Below are 16,593 nucleotides of genomic sequence, written 5' to 3'. Positions count from 1 at the left end.
TGGTGTCCGAAACGCAGAAACGCAGCGGATCTTTCTTTCTTTCTTTTTTGAGAATTAACGGACTTTCATTCATTAATCAAAGACACATTACAGAAATGGGAGTAAGAGTACCCCATTGAAAGTTTTCTAGCGCCGATTTCACCGGACAGGGGAATCGGCTCCTATTACTTACGAGAGAGGTAAGTCAGAGGTGAATAACACCCGTGACTTGACTTACCTTCGTGAGCATGCCTACAAATAGCGATTTTGTAAATAGTAACGGTATGAACAGCAATTCCGAGCACAGTATTTTATGAACAGTTATATTATAATCTATCCATATGAACAGTAAATTACTGCAGATCATTGTTTTCCTAGAGTCATAGCACTGTTTACGGTACTATTCACCTCTGACTTGCTAGAGAGGAACCAGTCCCCCGGACAGGAGAACGAACACGATAATGACTGCCTTGCTTGTTTTGATAATTGTCAGGTATTTTGTCTGTCTCTTGCGATCTTCAGAAATCAGAACTGAATATTGCATGTGCTGGGTGGTCATCAAGAACCGCGAAAGCATTGAACGAAGTCTCCAGTCTCCAGGTTATAATCAAGGTGCTCTTGCGCAATTACATTCATGAGTAGAGTTAATTTGTTAGTATAAAATAGTTACTCTATTTTGTTTACTGGTTGATGCTGGTGGATATGATAAACTTTTAATATTTTGGGTGAAAGACTACAGACGACCTATTTACTTGCGGTAGTAATATTGTGCACGTAATTAGCGTCAAGAAGCTTATCTAGCGTCATTTTTGGGATCAACAAATTCAACCTTTTTGGGTGTTTTTTACTTTATTCTTTTAGTTTTATTTTTTATTTTTTATATATCCTATTTTTCTGCTAATATGAACAGAAATGTCAGGGCTGATGTCAATTAAGCCCCTAACTTTTGGACGATCCAGATCTGCCGCTAAAGCAAGCCAGTGCCCAACAAAGATAAATTGTTGCTGCCGCTGCATCTGACACCACGATGACGCTGTTGAGTGAACAAGAAGGTGATCCCCCAAAGGATGAGAAACTAGAGTCTTCATTTGAAGGAGGGAAGCAACCCTCGAAACCCAAAAGTACCAATAGGTGACATGGGAGAGCCTACTGAACATGCCATTGTCAAGGATGGAGCGTCCTATTCGGAGAAAACCTCAATATTCAAGTACAAGGAAGTCACCGAGAACTTTGGGATCAAGCCGGCCGTCATCAACATGGTTGACCAATCTCAATTCACAGAGAGAGGACACCAAGCTCCATTTGCAATAATTCCTAGAGGTGTGCAACTCGTTCAAGATGAAAGGCTCTAATAGGAATGACGTCAACGCACACCTTTTCCCTTCCTCTCTTATAGGAAAGGCTAGGGCGAACGGCTACGCTGCCAACAAGAGAGGGCTGTTGTAGGGGCGCGATCACAGGGGGTGGAGGGCATTGGGATCAACAGATCAGGTTGAGGTGACTATGGAAATGATGGGGGCAAGTTATGAAGCTGACGTGGTGGTCGACTGGGCACTGACGATGTTGCTAAAGAAGGTGTTATCGTCTGACAGTGGTCGCACACGTGTAGTGCAGGAAGCCACGGTTGAATATTTGATCTGGGGACCCTATCCCCTGGTGTCATAAATCAGGCCATAGTTTGTGTGGCTACAACGATGTTTGCAGGGGTTGACGATGGCTGTGAGGGAGGGGTGGGCTCCGGTGGTGGGAGAAGCGGTGATCGCATATGGCATGCGTCCTTAAAAGCGACACCTTTCCCGTTGGCCACTATGAGGTGGAAGAGAGCTTTGTGGGAGGGGGCTCTGGTGGCGGATCCACGACCGCAGCTACCGGTAGCAGGGGTGGCCCCTACCCCTGAGTGCATCTAAGAGCTCTCTTGAATTTTTAGGCATCAAAGAGAAAAAAAGAGGAGAAAGAAGAAAAATAGGGAGAGCCGTCAACTTCGTGATACTGGATCGGCCACCGGTTGTTTTCATGTCTTTTTTCGATGCAAATATTATCTGAGAAACAATGTAGTAATGTTTAGCGTTAGTTGATATGTTATCATCAGCAGAAAAAAGGGGGAGAATGCTTTGTACTCTCATGTCTCACTGACGGATTCAATCGAGAGCTCTACCATCTCATTTTTTTATGTGAATTGGCCGGAGTGCTACCTTTCATTAAGATTGTGAAAGCAAGCTTTACAAGTTCATCGGTCATAGTCCAGTAGGTGGAACTCCTCTTGCATCCTCTTTTGACCAAATTATCTTTATCAGAATGATGTTCTTCAACATCAACGAAAGAAAAATCTTTATTTTAAGGTTTAGTTTAGTTTTCCATAAAAACTTATATAGAACTGTATTTTATTCGTCTTAAAGGTCAGATAAAAGGATTTAACTGTGAATTGCCCATTTGCAGTCATTCTATACAAGCGAAGTCCTATCTTCTGACAAATGCACTTCACTTTATTCATCTTGCAATTCTTGCCATATACTTAAGGTATCACCCCAAAGTAGATGTCGAAAGCGTATGCTACCCCAACCCTATGTAAAAACACGCGCAACTGAAATATTTTTGCAAAAAATTACATTATACAATCTAGGGAATTGAGATGCTAATACAACTCATGAGCCAAACATCCTCTTAAAACCTAGTTCGCCCTTTATTTCTCACTTTCCTCTCACAGAACTTATAGAAAGTATCTTTAACCTCTAAGATACCTCTCCAAAAATGAGAAATTCTATTTCTCTGCTCACCTTGAAGCAAAGTTTGTTTATGTAGATACTTCCTTCTTAACATGTTTTGCCAGAGATCATCCTCATTCTCTAATTTCTAAATCCATTTTCCTAGTAAACATGTGTTCATGGTATCCAAATCTAAAACTATCAACCCCTGATCTTTAGGTAAACAATCTATGTCCTAATTTACTAGATAATATTTTTTACATTTGATTCTTCTTGCTCTAAAATCTGAGCTCTAAAATAATTTATTCTTTTAAATACTCCTTTAGGTACTTTTAGAAAGGAACACGTGTGTAGAGGAATGCTACTAAAACTAACATTTACCAATATAATTCTCCCACCAATAGTTAGCAGTTGACCTGTCATCCATCTAACTTTTTTTTCCAAATTTATCTCCAGTTGGTTTTTTATTGACTATTACTTAGTTTCTTTCTGCCAATAGAAATGCCCAAGTATTTAAATGGAAAATTACCTTAGGACAAGTAAAAATACTAATATAAAGCTCGTCTCTCTCTCTTTTGTTTCTCCCAAACAAAATAACTTGTTTTTTGTGAAATTAATTTTTAAATCAGATACTACTAAAAAATATATAACACAGACTTCAAGTTTTTAGCACTTTCAGTGTCACGCTCTATTAAAAAAATGTGTATCATCAGTGCATTATAAAATAGCTAGCCCCTATCTACTAAGTATAGCACTACTTCTTTAATTAAACCTGCGTCTTAAGCTCTCTTAATCAAAGTTACTGCACGATGCACCCCTTGGTTAGCTCATCACTGAAGCACTCCTCATCAGCATCAACATTAGCCACAAGGATATGACTGCAGATTGTTTGTATATTGCAGCGTTTTTTCAGGACAGTTTTTTATTTGTCACTGTAAATATCTATAATCTGGGATTTACTATCGCAAACCATCTTATCAACCTTACCCTTATTCGCCACGGCTGACCAGTCAAACAGTGACGGAGCCATAAAAAGACCTATTTATCCCTATCTTCTTCCTCCAATCCTCCTTTGCTTCGTTGTCCTCTCCTGCGCTCAGGAGCCCGAATCCCTTATCCGGCCCTATGCCTTCTTCCTCCTCTAGCCAGGCCAGCTTTACTCCTCTTCTCCTCCCATTGGTCCATATTTGGAGGCGTGGAGGCGGACTTGGTGCGGCCATGGCTACCTGGTCGGCGACCTTGGGGGCAGCGGACTGAGGGCAAGCAGCAGCACGTGGAGGTCGTCGATGGCGGTGGGTGGCAGCCGAGATGGGCGCAACTAGGTGGGGGGTCCGGCGGCGGGTAGGCCAAGAGGCTGAACGCCATGGCTGCGGGATCGAGTCTCTGAGTTCCTCTCCCAGCGATTACGAATTCAAAGAACATGAAGCAGCAATGACGCAGCGATCTCCAACACTTAAAAAAAATGTACACGCAGCGATCCACAACATCCGTCACTATATACGGAGAGCAGCACCTCAGCGAGCGCTTCATTTTTCTTTTAGAAAGTAGGATGAACCAACAACAACGATAGATATATTGTTACTCTAGATTTAGAACCGAAAACAAGACAAAAACAAAAGATGAAAATGCATCTCGTCAATACAACAACTACAAGTAGCAAACTGTAACCTAGCTGATGCTAACCAAAAAGAACTTCATGCTGTCGTCTTTTTCTTTCCTTGTTTACTTTAGCTTCAACTTGTTGTAATCGTCATTCATCTCCCATTCTATCCTACTTGCACTTTGGTTATCTTTATCGTCACATTTCTAAGTCTTGTAGCACCTTCAAGTTTTTAGCACTTTGAGTATCATGCTCTATTAAAAAAAGTGTATCATCAATGCATTATAAAATAGCTAGCCCCATCTGTAGCACTACTTCTTTAATTAAAACTGCTTCTTAAGCTCTCATACTCAAAGTTACTGCACGACGCACCCCTTGGTTAGCTCATCACTGATGCACTCCTCAGCATCAACATTAGCCACAAGGATATGACTGCAGATTGTTTGTATATTGCAGTGTTTTTTCAGGCAGTTTTTTATTTGTCACTGTAAATGTCTATAATCCGGAATTTACTATCGCAAACCGACTTATCTAGTGTATGCTATTGGGTGTGTAAACCTTACCCTTATTCGCCACGGCTGACCAGACGAACAGTGACGGAGCCATAAAAAGATCTATTTATCCCTATCTTCTTCCTCCAATCCTCCTTTGCTTCGTTGTCCTCTCTTGTGCTCAGGAGCCCGAATCCCTTATACGGCCCTCTGCCTTCTTCCTCCTCTAACCAGGCCAGCCTTACTCCTCTTCTGCTCCCAGTGGATACATATCTGGAGGCGGACTTGGTGCAGCCATGGCTACCTGGTCAGCGACCTTGGGGGCAGCGGATTGAGGGCAAGCAGCAGCACGTGGAGGTCGTCGATGGCGGTGGGTGGCAGCCGAGATGGGTGCAACTAGGTGGGGGTCCGGCGGCGGGTAGGCCAAGAGGCTGAGCGCCATGGCTGTGGGATCGAGTCTCTGAGTTCCTCTCCCAGCAATTACGAATTCAAAGAACATGAAGCAACAATGACGCATCGATCTCCAACACTTAAAACAGCAAGCTCCTTGTTTGAACCAATCTATCTACTCTATTCTACCCCCATCTACCAATCCAGAGCCCACCAAACTGCACAGGATTAGCAAACTCTAATGTCGGTGAGCGGGATTAGCACATCAAATTGCACAGGGCTAGTCCACGGGACCTCACAGGATTAGCAAACGCCATGGCTGATTGCGAGGAAGGGACGAGCGCCAGGCACGCATATTTTTTGCGCCTGTGCCATCGGCCTCCAACGTGGGGAGGGATGGAGGAACTGACCGTCGGTTAGTTGGCAAAGCTCCAAGCTGGAGCGAGCCGGCCAGGGATAGATTCCTGATCCGTGCGGGCCTCTAAATAGTTCGGGATGCTTGTCTCTCTTTTTTAAAAAAAAGCTGCAGTCTACAGTACGAGGGGAAGGGAGGAAGAAGACAAGGGCATACCATGTATTTTTTTTTTGGAGAAACTTAACAAAAAAGTTAACATGTTAATGGTGATAGCAAATAAGGGTAAAGTTTGCAGTACTTATGGTATAAACAGGATAAGCCGATTTGCGATGGTAAATCTTGGATTAACGACATTTGCAGTGATAAAAACTTATCTTTTTTTTTACGAGGGCTTTGATCATCTAGCCTCATCTGGACCGTCTGTGACATCGACGCTGCAAATCCTAATTCCCCTCTAATTAAATTAAATTAAATTAAAACTCTCCGATGGAGAACAACCAGCGCGCAGGCAGGGCGTGTGCACGTCCGCAGCAATTCGCGCGCCGTCCGATCTAGCAGGTGTTATTCGACAGCTGTGATGTGATAGTAAAGAGGAGCAGTTGGCTCTGTGGCTGAGGGAAAAAGGGTTTGAGATCATCTAATGTTGGTGGATTTTAACGTTAGGGGGTAATTAGTAGTTTTGAGCTGTTTGTTAGTAACAGATAGATGAGATCTGGTACTACAGTATTTTGATAAACAGTAGAATCACTGTAGTCAAATAACTATAGCTTCTCCCACATTATACTGTTCCTATGACGTTACTCCACCAACCTAGGATCGGGTTCCCGGAAAAAAAAGACTCTTAGGAAGGAAGGCGGGAAAAAGAGGACTGCGTTCGGCGGGGGATGGGACGTGCACCTTCTCCTCCTTATTTTTTTCCTCCCTTTCCCTCCTCTTCCATATATCCATCGCCCTTCCTTGCGCCGGCCCGCTGCCGCTTCCGTGCTCCATCGCCGCGCCGCGCCCCTGCAGGACCGCACTAACGCCCAGCCACCTCCTCGCTGCCGCCACGATTCGTGGGAGCACGTCGCCGCCGGCAGCGCCTCCGAGTCCGTTGGCTCCACCTCCTTCCACCGGTACACCTCCCTTCCCCTGCAACCTCTCCAGCTCTCCTTCCCTTCCTCTTCCCGTGGTGGAATGTAGGCAGGAGGACGCAGGAGGCGACCACGGCGGAGATGGCGACGGTTGCATACGGCATGGCCCAGATGCGGAAAGGCGCCAGCAGGGAGAGGCGGCTGGTCGGCCCGTGGAGGGAAGAAGTCAGACGAGAGCGTCGCCGGCCATGTCGATGGAGATGAAGTGGAGCTCCATCTATGGAGTGTTCCACAGCATCCGATCCGCTCTTCGAGACACCCTCACCCTCCGCCTCCCCGACTCCACCTCCTCCTCCCCCGGCCCCGACTGCAAGCACGCCTGCTCCAACTCCTGCACCCCGGCCGAACCCAAGCACTCCAACGCCGCCGACACCAAACTCTTCCCCACGCGCCTGCACACCGTCGGCACAGGTATGGTGCTGGTAGTTCATTGTAATTAAATTCGTTGTGCACCGAATATGCATTAAAAGGGTACTGAAATGTCAATTGTTTCCAGTGGACGTCGTTGTTCTTTTCTTGATAATTTTTGTTCGGTGGTTTATTTTGGAATGAATATGTCGATCTGATATGACATTCTGTGCTCTAAGTAATCGTTAAAGTAAGTCCTACATTTGCTAAGAATTGAAATAGCCGTGTGCATAAGTAGTGGTTCTGGGTATTAATAGTGAGGATAGAATATCTTTTAATGGCTGTTTGTGTTTGAATTGTGCTATAAAATTTGCAAATAATATCTGAGAACTGAAATTATTCTTCCACATGTAATTTTTTAGTGAAGAAATGGCTGAACTGTTCACCAATGGGGCAGCATCCAAGTATTTTGAAGAGATTGCAGACCAGCTTTGTGGTTCTTTCAATGTTTTTTTTTCCGAACTCGCTGGAGAGCTGCAAGTCATATGAAGGTAGAAAAAAACACTTAGGGCTGTGACTACCGTGGTGGGCGATGGGAAGTCCACCATGTTTTGGTCGGATCATTGGCTCCATGGTCGTTCCTTGTTGGAGATGGCGCTACACTTGGGACTGTTTGTGGCGAAGCGGGCCATCGTCAGGCGCACTGTCTTCGAGGCTCTTCAGGATAGGACTTGGGTCTGGGACATCCGTGGCGGCCTTGCTATCCCGGCGTCGGCTGACTATCTGCGGGTTTGGGACCAGCATGTGTGGTTGCCCTCAGCTTCTGACGAGTTCTTGAGTCGCTCGGCCAATAGCAGCTTCTTCATGGGGGCTATTGTTTTTGAGCCGTTCAGGAGGATCTGGAAGACCTGGGCACCGTCGCGTGCCAAGTTCTTTTTATGGTTGGCCACGCTAAACAGATGTTGGATGGCGGACCGTCTTGCGCGTCGCGGGCTGCAACACCCCCTTCGCTGTCCTCTTTGCGATCAGGCAGAGGAAACGGTCCAACACTTGCTCACGGACTGTGTGTTCGCCAGAGAGGTGTGGTTCAAGGCGCTCCAGCGTGTGGGCCTGCAGACTTTGGCATTGGATGGGTACGAGACTGTTTTCCAGGATTGGTGGCGGCTTGCGCAGATCAGAGTTCCCAAGAGAGTTCGTAAGGGTCTTAATTCTTTAGTGATCCTTGTAGCCTGACTAATTTAGAAGCACCGTAACCGGTGTGTCTTCGATGGCATTCGACCAGGGGTAGCGATGCTCCTACAGGAGATCTATGAGGAGGCTAGTCGCTGGGGAGCGGCCGGCGCGAAGGGGTTACGCTTGTTGTTAGCTTGAGTGTTTTGTAATAAAATACTAACCCGGCCCTTGGTACGGCGACGTAACTTGGTTCTTTCAATGTTGAGATAGCTTGCATCAATCGCTGGTATTTGTAAGTGCAACTCATCCCTATTTTGCTTCCTTTGAGATCAGTTCCTGTTTGTTTGTTTATTTTTTCCTCTGTTGCATCATTTCATAGTTGCCTTGCTTCACTGCCTATCAACGAACAAGGGCTAATCTTTATGATTATCATGTACATATTTGGCATATATATTGAGTTCTTGACATATCTCAAGTTGCCAACATTGCCGAAACCCCTGCTATGAATAATAAATGGCGAAAAGTTTCGACATTCCAGAGACTATAGCCTACACAAAAGGTTTCTAAAATGTTACTCTCACTGTCTGTCAGTTCGAAATTATTGCTAGCACTCAATTTCATTATCTACAGTATCAATCATTTTCACTTTTTTTGCTTCATCTCACAACCGTTTCCGTTTTTTCACAGCTATGTGGAGATAGAGATAGCGCCCATGCCAAATGTTTTTAGTATTTGGATTATTTGAATTTCTATGTGGACATCGTCTATATCTATCACGCCTGGTGGGCATGCACAAATATGTATATAACCATGGGTCATATATAGGTGAAATTTTTTAAATTTGAAGTGAGATCAAGAAAGGTCCCTCCTTTCAGCAAATTATCCAATGGACAACATGGACTTTGGTTTCTGCAAATGCTATGCGTAGCTGGGTAATATGTGAAGTACCGTGATGTTTCCAAGGCTATTTTGTCATGCTTTCATAACAGCTCAGTGAGAGGAGGGATTTAATTTTAGAATTAGAATTAGATTTGATTTGGAATTGGATCTGGATTTGAAATTGTGGATTTATATTAGAGATAGATCTGGAATTGAATTAGGGATAGATTTAGGCTAGAGATTTGATTTGAATTCGAATTAGATTCAAATTCAAATCAGCACACAAAGAGCCAAAACACCAAGAAAACCAAAATGCACATGCTCAAATTAAATGCAGGGTTTGAATTTGAAATTCTGAATTCGGGGTGAGTTTGAGTTACTTAACCCAATATGTAAATGTATTGGCCGATTCGGAAGAGGAGGAATCAAAGAAGAGTGCTGGCGGTGGCGCCGCGGCGAAGTGCCTCTCGGACACATCTACGGAGTCGTTTCAGAGCTGGGCTTCCACTAGCAAGACTGGGAGCTTAGTTTGTGCAGGGCAGGCAGAGCTGCGTGTGGGTGACTCCGATCACTGGTGAGCTTCTTGAAATTGTTCGTCAATTTGTTCGCTGCACCTAGTAAGCTTCATTGCTCAATTGATGGTTGTAAAACGCATCAGATCTGATTGAGATGATCTGAAATCTTCGCCCATTCTGAATGTTTGCCCAGTCATTGTCAATTTTCATTCTGTAAGATTTTGTGATGCAATGCAATTGCAAGTAAGGGTCCAACTGCTGCCACGTTCTTTCTCCATTAGAGGACCATTTTCCTGGTTCAGAATTGTATCCTGTTTCTTGCTGACCTGCACAATACTAAGCAAAATGATTATATCTTTGACATGTGTGTAATCTACAGTTTCGTTTACTCTTGTTGTGCTGATTAGTTAACTAGCACTAGTTAATAATCATGGGGCTCTGTTCACAGTAAAACTTGGGGGAGAAGGCAACATTGTTAAGCTGAAAATTGCAGAGCAGGTATCAAGGTGGAACTACGCAAGACATTATTCAGGCACACCATGCCATATATGCTTTTGTTTTACATTGATACATGTGATGCTTTCACTTGCTTTACTAATTACGTAGATATATCTTGTGATATGTCATGAATCAAACTGAGCTATTGGGTTTTGACTGCCTCTTTAATATCTTTACTACAGATCCTTGCAGTGTCACTTCTCATGATTTCTGTTCCCTTTGTCTGAAAAAGGGGTTATTTGGGTTCATTGGTTTTTAATGTGCACCAATTGGCAGGATACTGTTTGAGCCACCTGTCCTATCTAGTGCATTAGTTGAGCTTATATGGCCTGAAGGTACTCAACAGAAGACACATCTGCAGGTATTGGTACTTTGGTTGTATACGGAAGTAAGAAATTAATTCATGCACAATTCATTCCCAATGGCTAACATCTATAACAAATTTCTAGGGAAATGTTTCATGGACTTTAACCCTGCTTCTGCCTCTAAGATGAATGAGAAGAAGCTTGTGACACCACGCAGCACTGCCAGCTCTCACTTGTCAGAGAAAAAAGTTCAGAGCAATCGTTGAAAATGCTCGACAGATAAAGGTTAGCAATTTTTGCATGCTTCCTTTTTGGTAATTTCTTTTGTTAGTCTGTAGTCTGAACTTGAACTTGGATTAGTGCAAATTCTGTAGATGAATTTGGTTCCTTTGATCGATACTGCTGTAGTTTCTTGACGAGCAATTCTGGTATCCAAACCAAGTCCCCATCACGAGTCCCAAGGAAGATGTGATCAAGAAGGATTTGGTCTGAAGACGGTTCCTAATGTTATGTCTGCTGTGTGAAATGTCTAATTCCTAACGGTGAAAATCTTAGTTGAGAGGCATTCTGTCATGGGTGTGGCCTGCCCAGCCAAACCCATAAGGGGAATGCACACATGGAGCAACAGCCACCCTTAGGGCCGTCTGAGGCAAGGATGTCGGCAGCATGCATGCATGCTTATCTTCATGGCCACCTTAGTTAGTTACATATATTCATGTTTGGGTTCGATCTTATCCTTAGTTGATTTGTTGCATTAGTTAGACTTGTTAGGTGTCTGGCAATATAAGTGTGGCATTGTCATATCTTTGGGTAAGCAACAAGAAAGAATTGATCTAGCCTCCCCCAAGGTTCTTCCTCCGAGTCCGTGGTCTCCTCTTTCTCCTTCAGCCGTCACCATCCGATCCTCCTCACTCACAATTGTGGTGTTTATCCCTCTTATGATCTAAGGGTCATAACACACTGTTTTGAAAGTGTTATCGAACCTTCATATTTTGTAATGCTTATTGGCCATGATGTCTTTTGTCTGCTCTTCAAATTGTGAAAAATCCTTTTCATCAAGTGTTGATAAACTTTAAACCTGTTCTAATGTAAGGAACTTCTTTTAATTACCTTAGGGAAGATATGTGGAAGAGTTCTTTCCCATGAGATCCTAATTCATTATTCAAGTTTGTCCATATTGAGGGACAACCCATGGGGCATATACTTTGTTATCAGTGTTGCAAAACAATCATCTAGCGTTACGTAATCATGATATTGCAAATTGCAATTTCTTAACTTTTGAATTAGAAAGACAAACAAGATATGCATTCGTTCATAATAGCTATGGCAAGGCTTTGTCTTAAGGTGTATATTGTGTATAATTATGCTATGATAAGATCGTTAATCATTTCATTGTTTTAAATTTGACCTAACTTTGGTTCACTTGGAGTTTTTTCTGAGCAGAGTTGTTTGCACAAGGAGTCAAAACCAATATAGGCTTGCCAATGCCCCTAAGCAATCTATTATAAAGTAGATCAAAACAAAAATGCATGATCATCTAGATTCTTCTCAATCTTTCACTTTCCCAAAAAAATGCATATGTCAAACCCCTCAGAGAAATATCTGATGTGAATTTCCTATCCACCGTTCGCGATTAGTCTTCTCCTGTAAATTACTATCTCAGAAAATGATCTCTATGCCAATTGGAGTGTGCAAAATAAAGTTTCCAACCGCAGAACCATTCACTGACTAATATTTCATTGGTGTTGGCTTTTCTTTGTTCTTTTATTCTTTCTAGCTATGTAGTATTTATTACTTACCATTTGTTTTATTTCTATTTGGGCACATTCCTCATTCACCTACAAGGTGGCTTAAAGTAGATTTTTGTTATGTCTACCTCATTTCTTCCTTTTAGAAGTTCTGTTCTATTTTGCTTAAGTGGCTCAATAACTGATTGGACTTATATTTTGCTTATCCTTGTCCAATTGCAGTTCTTGTTAGATCTAGTTGCATAGTGTCATGTAAGCAGATTGGACTGATTATGCATATTCTTGTCCACATTACAGTCTGTCTTTATGAGATCTAGGTGTATCGTGTCAGGATCAACTAATTAAGTTTATTCTCAATCTGCAGACGATGCCTGACGACAGATATGCTTCCGTCTTTAATTTATGGCCTCCTATCTATGGAAGTTCTTTAGACCAAACAATATGCAAAGAATATTCTGTGAATAGTTTGAAAAAATTTCAGAAGCTATGACAAACAATTGTACTTTTTCTTGGTGCATCTAGAATATTTTCTATTTTGTTCAGATTGCATTTCAAAAATGAATTTTCTGCAACTCTATGTTAGAATTGATATGCTTTACGTCAGTTCTAAGTGTACCAGTGGGCATTGACATGTAGTTGCTTTTATGTTAGCATTATTGCATTTCAGAATCACTTTCCTGACCGGCATATTGTTGTCCAGTGTCACTTGCAACCACCTTGCAGTTGTATTTATTTTTGTCGTATTCTATACAGATTAATTCTTTTCTACCAAACTAATAGTTTGTTTTTCCCTTCGCATCTCTTCGCTATGGTGTCTGTAAATGGTGCTAAAGAAGTGACTGTTAACTTGTAATGGCTATTTTTTTTTTCAGGTTTTGGAGAAACAAAGGACACTCAGGTACTCAGCCACATACATAGAATTACTTTGTTCTTAGTTTGTTTGGATTTAGCTGTTTCTGTTGTGATGGTCTGGAAAAATCTTTACCTTAAAACCTTATTATTAATTTCAAGTAGGGCCTGACCAGTGCCTTGAGGAAGATGTGCACTGCTTTATACTGAGCATAAACGAATTGAGTATGAGTCCCTTCATCTGCTATCTGGGGTTGGTCACGGCATGATCTCGAAATGGCACTTTCTTTTTGTGAGCTGCATTGGACTGGACCCATCAAGTTGATGCATGGAAGCCTTTTGTTTTCAAGGTTCAGAGATTTGATCTAGGATATATGGCATTTGTGATCTTGTGGAAACAGAAGATTTACTGGAATATATATCCTGTGTTGAGCCATTATTCACTACCTTAATCGAAACTTATTCATTCATTCAGTCAATGATATGGACTGTATAAATTCCACATGATAACTACTGATTGTATTATTTATATCAAGGACCCTAAAGTGGTTAGAGTAGGTTGCTGCTGGTCTGCTTCTGTAATCCTTATCACTCGAATTTAGGCAGGTTACAATTGTCTCTGGTTACTACCGCTGTTACTTACTTTCATGTAAATTTTGTAAATTTTTTCTTGCTTTTTAGTTCATGCAAGTCTTATACAAAAAAAAAATCATTTGAATTTTGATTGACTAGCTGAGCTAGGATCACCTATGTTTCATGACTGTACAAGAGACCCTAAGTGCAATATATCCTACTCTGACATCTTCATCTTTGAGAGATTGGTGACCAATCCCCGGCCCAGTGCTGCACATCTGCAGAAACTGACCACCCATTGCCGTTCAGAGTTCAGAGCCAAAAACAGATGAAGGTTGCTACTTGCTGCACTATTTGGGTTCTGAGCTGCGAGATGCAATGCAACTTATGCATTGATTTGCGGCATACACTTGTCATGTATGTATGGTGCATCTACACGGTCGTCAAAAAATCAAAACTTGTCGGATTCTTGTTTGCAGGGCCAGCGTCAGAACTCCCGGGGATCCACGAACAGGACGCCGGCGGGCGGCGACGTTGTCCAGTCGTCCTCGTTATCGTTGCCGGCATTGCCATTGACAGCGGTGGCGGCGCCGAGCTTCTTGATGCACCATACGTCCTCGTCGCAGGAGAACTTGGGCCAGTGCGGCACGGCGGCGACGGCCGGGTCGTCGGGCCCGAGGTCGGCCGCCAGGACGGCGCACGCCGGGTTCTTGCGCGCGACGTTGTGCGCGTGCTTGCAGAGCGAGCGCAGGAGCGCCGGGCCCTCTGGGCCGGACATGCGGAGGCCGTAGAGGAGGTAGGTACCGAACGGCCGGAAGATGTCGGGGACGGAGGGCACTTGCAGCCATGGCGCGTGCCGGTCGAGCGCGCGCGCCGCGGCCAGGGACGCTCGGAGTATAGTGGGCGCTCCGCCGAGGCGGAGGCGGAGCGAGCGCGTGGCGTCCCAGACGCTGAGCAGTGCGAACGACAGCGGGAGCGCCGGGTCGGGGCCGCGCTCGATGGCGAGGTACGTGCCGAGCGTGAGCTTGTGGGCGAGGAGAGCGGGGAGGTCGGCGGGGAGGAACTCTGCGGTGGCGGACGGGAGCAGCGCAGCGTAGGCCGCCGCGGCGAGCGGTGGGGGCAGCCGCAGGACGCGGTGCGCGCCCGGGACACGCACCCGGTGCCTGTGCACCGGGTGACCGAGGAACACCGGCCGCCGGAACGGCGCGTACGCGAAGCGGCCGGCGAAGAGCGAGAGCGAGGCCGCGTTCGACGCGGTGGTTGCTATGGTGGCGTACACTGCGCCCCGCGCCGCGCACCACGACTCCGCGCGGCGGACCAGCTCCGTCGCGATCCCGAGGCGCCTGCACACGTACACATAATCTGTCAGCGCACTGTCGCTCATGGCGTTTGGTCGCATTGCTCACGCAATGTGTCAACACAACACTTGATGATTTGTGAGTAGTAATTGACTCGGATTGATTAGAAGTTTAATTACCTGTGAGAGGGGGATACCCTGAGGCCAAGAAGGCATGCCACCTTCACATACTGCTTGGAGCTGCTGAAGCTTTGCCTCTTCTTCCCTCTGCTTACCATCCTGGTGCATGACTTGATCACTCCGACAACCTCTTCTTCTTCCCCATACTCAGCAACCTGTACACACAAACTCCAACATCAGTATTGATGGTGAATATACCATGCATGCACAAGGTCAAATTGATGCATCAATGGTGGCTGCTGGTTGCATGCTGTGGCTTAGTGTATTGAAATTACCAGCATGACGTAGTCCGCCGCATGGCGCACCCGGGCAAACGGGTCGCCGATCTGCTCGACGTAGAGCGACATGCCTCTCTTCTTCTTCTTTCTGCTCCTCGTCTTCTTCCTCTCTGCGCCACCGTCATGGTCGGCGACGGCAGCGTCGGGGCCTTGGTCGCCGGATAGGCCGACCTGGCACCGGCGCTCGAGCACCTCCACGGCCCGGAGGTCTCTCTCCACATCAAACTCCCTCACTCTTATCATCGTCTTCTTCCTTGCCTCTGCTTCGTCCATCACTCCCATATCTCTTGACCTCTTTCTTGCTAAGGTAGCTGTCGATGATTATATCTTATTCTCTATGAGCAAGCAAATACAGCTACAAGCTTCTTGAAAGCTCTTGTTGAGTGCTTTTTCTTCTTCTTCTCACTTAGGACTTGGGAGGGAAGGAACTGAGCATTTATACACCCTGACACGAGAGAGAAGAGAAGTGGAGAGAGAGAGAGAGAGAGAGAGAGAGAGAGAGAGAGAGAGAGAGTAGGAAGGGTTTGTGGGGCCAGGGAGAAAACAATAATCAACGGACGATATGCAAAGGGACACAAGAAAACAATGGTGCCTTTGTATAATAGATTATGAGCTTGATTTGATCATTGAAGGATTAACAAGTGCTGTTAAGTATGATGGCAAACCCAACATAAACATGACATAGAATATGTCTTTGTGCTTATCTAATACACTACGTCAGAATAGGTTGGCACATAGTGTTGTTAAACCCTATCACAGATAGATTTAGTTTCCATTTGTGCAAAGTGTCTGTATTTTCACGCTTTTCACTAATGAGTATTACTCCATCTATAATAAAAGTATACGTAGATGGGTTTGATTAACAATTATATTTGTAATATGGCTACACAAATATCAGTTTCGTAAGTATCATAAATGGATTTACTTTAGTAACCATCTATATGTATGTACTATCACAGACGGGTTCTTTTACAGAATCGTCTGTGCCTCTCAAAAGGTTTCAAACAGGGATTTTAGAAACTGTCTGTGTTTGTCTCATGGTTTGAGACGGAGTTCGTAAGAAACCGTCTGTGTCGTGTGACACAGACTGTCTTTCAGGTCAAATTTCAAGACGTGTTACTTTAATAATCGTTTGTGTGTGTATATTTTAGAAGTATTAGTGTAAAAACCGTATGTATGTCTTTAACCACCACACTAATTTTGCTTTCAGGCGGCCATCTGGACATACTATAATATCAAAACATTATGAACCATGTATATAGGCAATTAATATAACATACATATATGACAATCACAAAGC

At 44.2% G+C, this 16,593-nt stretch overlaps 2 protein-coding genes and 1 long non-coding RNA gene across 7 annotated transcripts; 2 read left to right on the top strand and 1 right to left on the bottom strand.

The window, feature by feature from the left end:
• The first annotated feature begins 6,322 nt into the window (after nt 1-6,322).
• On the top strand, nt 6,323-7,709 carry LOC133918497 (uncharacterized). Its single transcript, XM_062362400.1, has 2 exons — nt 6,323-7,061; nt 7,456-7,709. Exons 1-2 carry the CDS (start codon nt 6,839-6,841, stop codon nt 7,545-7,547), a joined length of 315 nt encoding a protein of 104 aa, XP_062218384.1. The 5' UTR covers nt 6,323-6,838; the 3' UTR covers nt 7,548-7,709.
• A 76-nt stretch (nt 7,710-7,785) lies between these two features.
• LOC133918498 (uncharacterized) lies at nt 7,786-13,470 on the top strand. 5 transcript variants are annotated; one of them, XR_009909779.1, is made up of 4 exons: nt 7,786-8,730; nt 8,859-10,424; nt 10,513-10,653; nt 12,989-13,470. It is a non-coding gene; the product is annotated as an uncharacterized LOC133918498 (long non-coding RNA). The 5 variants fall into 5 exon arrangements; XR_009909778.1 differs by having other exon boundaries at nt 7,786-9,624; nt 10,340-10,424; XR_009909776.1 differs by having other exon boundaries at nt 7,786-9,624; nt 10,246-10,424.
• Nucleotides 13,471-13,813: 343 nt separating this feature from the next.
• On the bottom strand, nt 13,814-15,709 carry LOC133917389 (acetyl transferase GW6a-like). The gene is made up of 3 exons (XM_062361291.1): nt 15,291-15,709; nt 15,016-15,170; nt 13,814-14,881 (listed from the first exon to the last, which is right to left on the bottom strand). The coding sequence occupies exons 1-3, from the start codon at nt 15,573-15,575 to the stop codon at nt 14,026-14,028; spliced, it is 1,296 nt and encodes a 431-aa protein (XP_062217275.1). The 5' UTR covers nt 15,576-15,709; the 3' UTR covers nt 13,814-14,025.
• Between the last annotated feature and the right edge of the window lie 884 nt (nt 15,710-16,593).

This window comes from Phragmites australis, chromosome 5 (assembly GCF_958298935.1).
Source record: "Phragmites australis chromosome 5, lpPhrAust1.1, whole genome shotgun sequence".
Classification (NCBI taxonomy): Eukaryota; Viridiplantae; Streptophyta; class Magnoliopsida; order Poales; family Poaceae; genus Phragmites; species Phragmites australis.
Note: the sequence above shows the minus strand (reverse complement) of the source record. Positions and strands in the feature narration are given on the sequence as shown.

Excerpts from the sequence above, each read along its gene's own strand:
- LOC133918497 (XM_062362400.1), top strand. The coding sequence starts at position 6,839 with ATGTCGATGGAGATGAAGTGGAGCTCCATCTATGGAGTGTTCCACAGC. Across the intron at positions 7,062-7,455 it reads CCTGCACACCGTCGGCACAG|CATCCAAGTATTTTGAAGAG; the intron begins GTATGGTGCTGG and ends CCAATGGGGCAG.
- LOC133917389 (XM_062361291.1), bottom strand. The coding sequence starts at position 15,575 with ATGGGAGTGATGGACGAAGCAGAGGCAAGGAAGAAGACGATGATAAGA. Across the intron at positions 15,171-15,290 it reads CGGCGGACTACGTCATGCTG|GTTGCTGAGTATGGGGAAGA; the intron begins GTAATTTCAATA and ends TTGTGTGTACAG. Across the intron at positions 14,882-15,015 it reads AGGGTATCCCCCTCTCACAG|GCGCCTCGGGATCGCGACGG; the intron begins GTAATTAAACTT and ends GTACGTGTGCAG.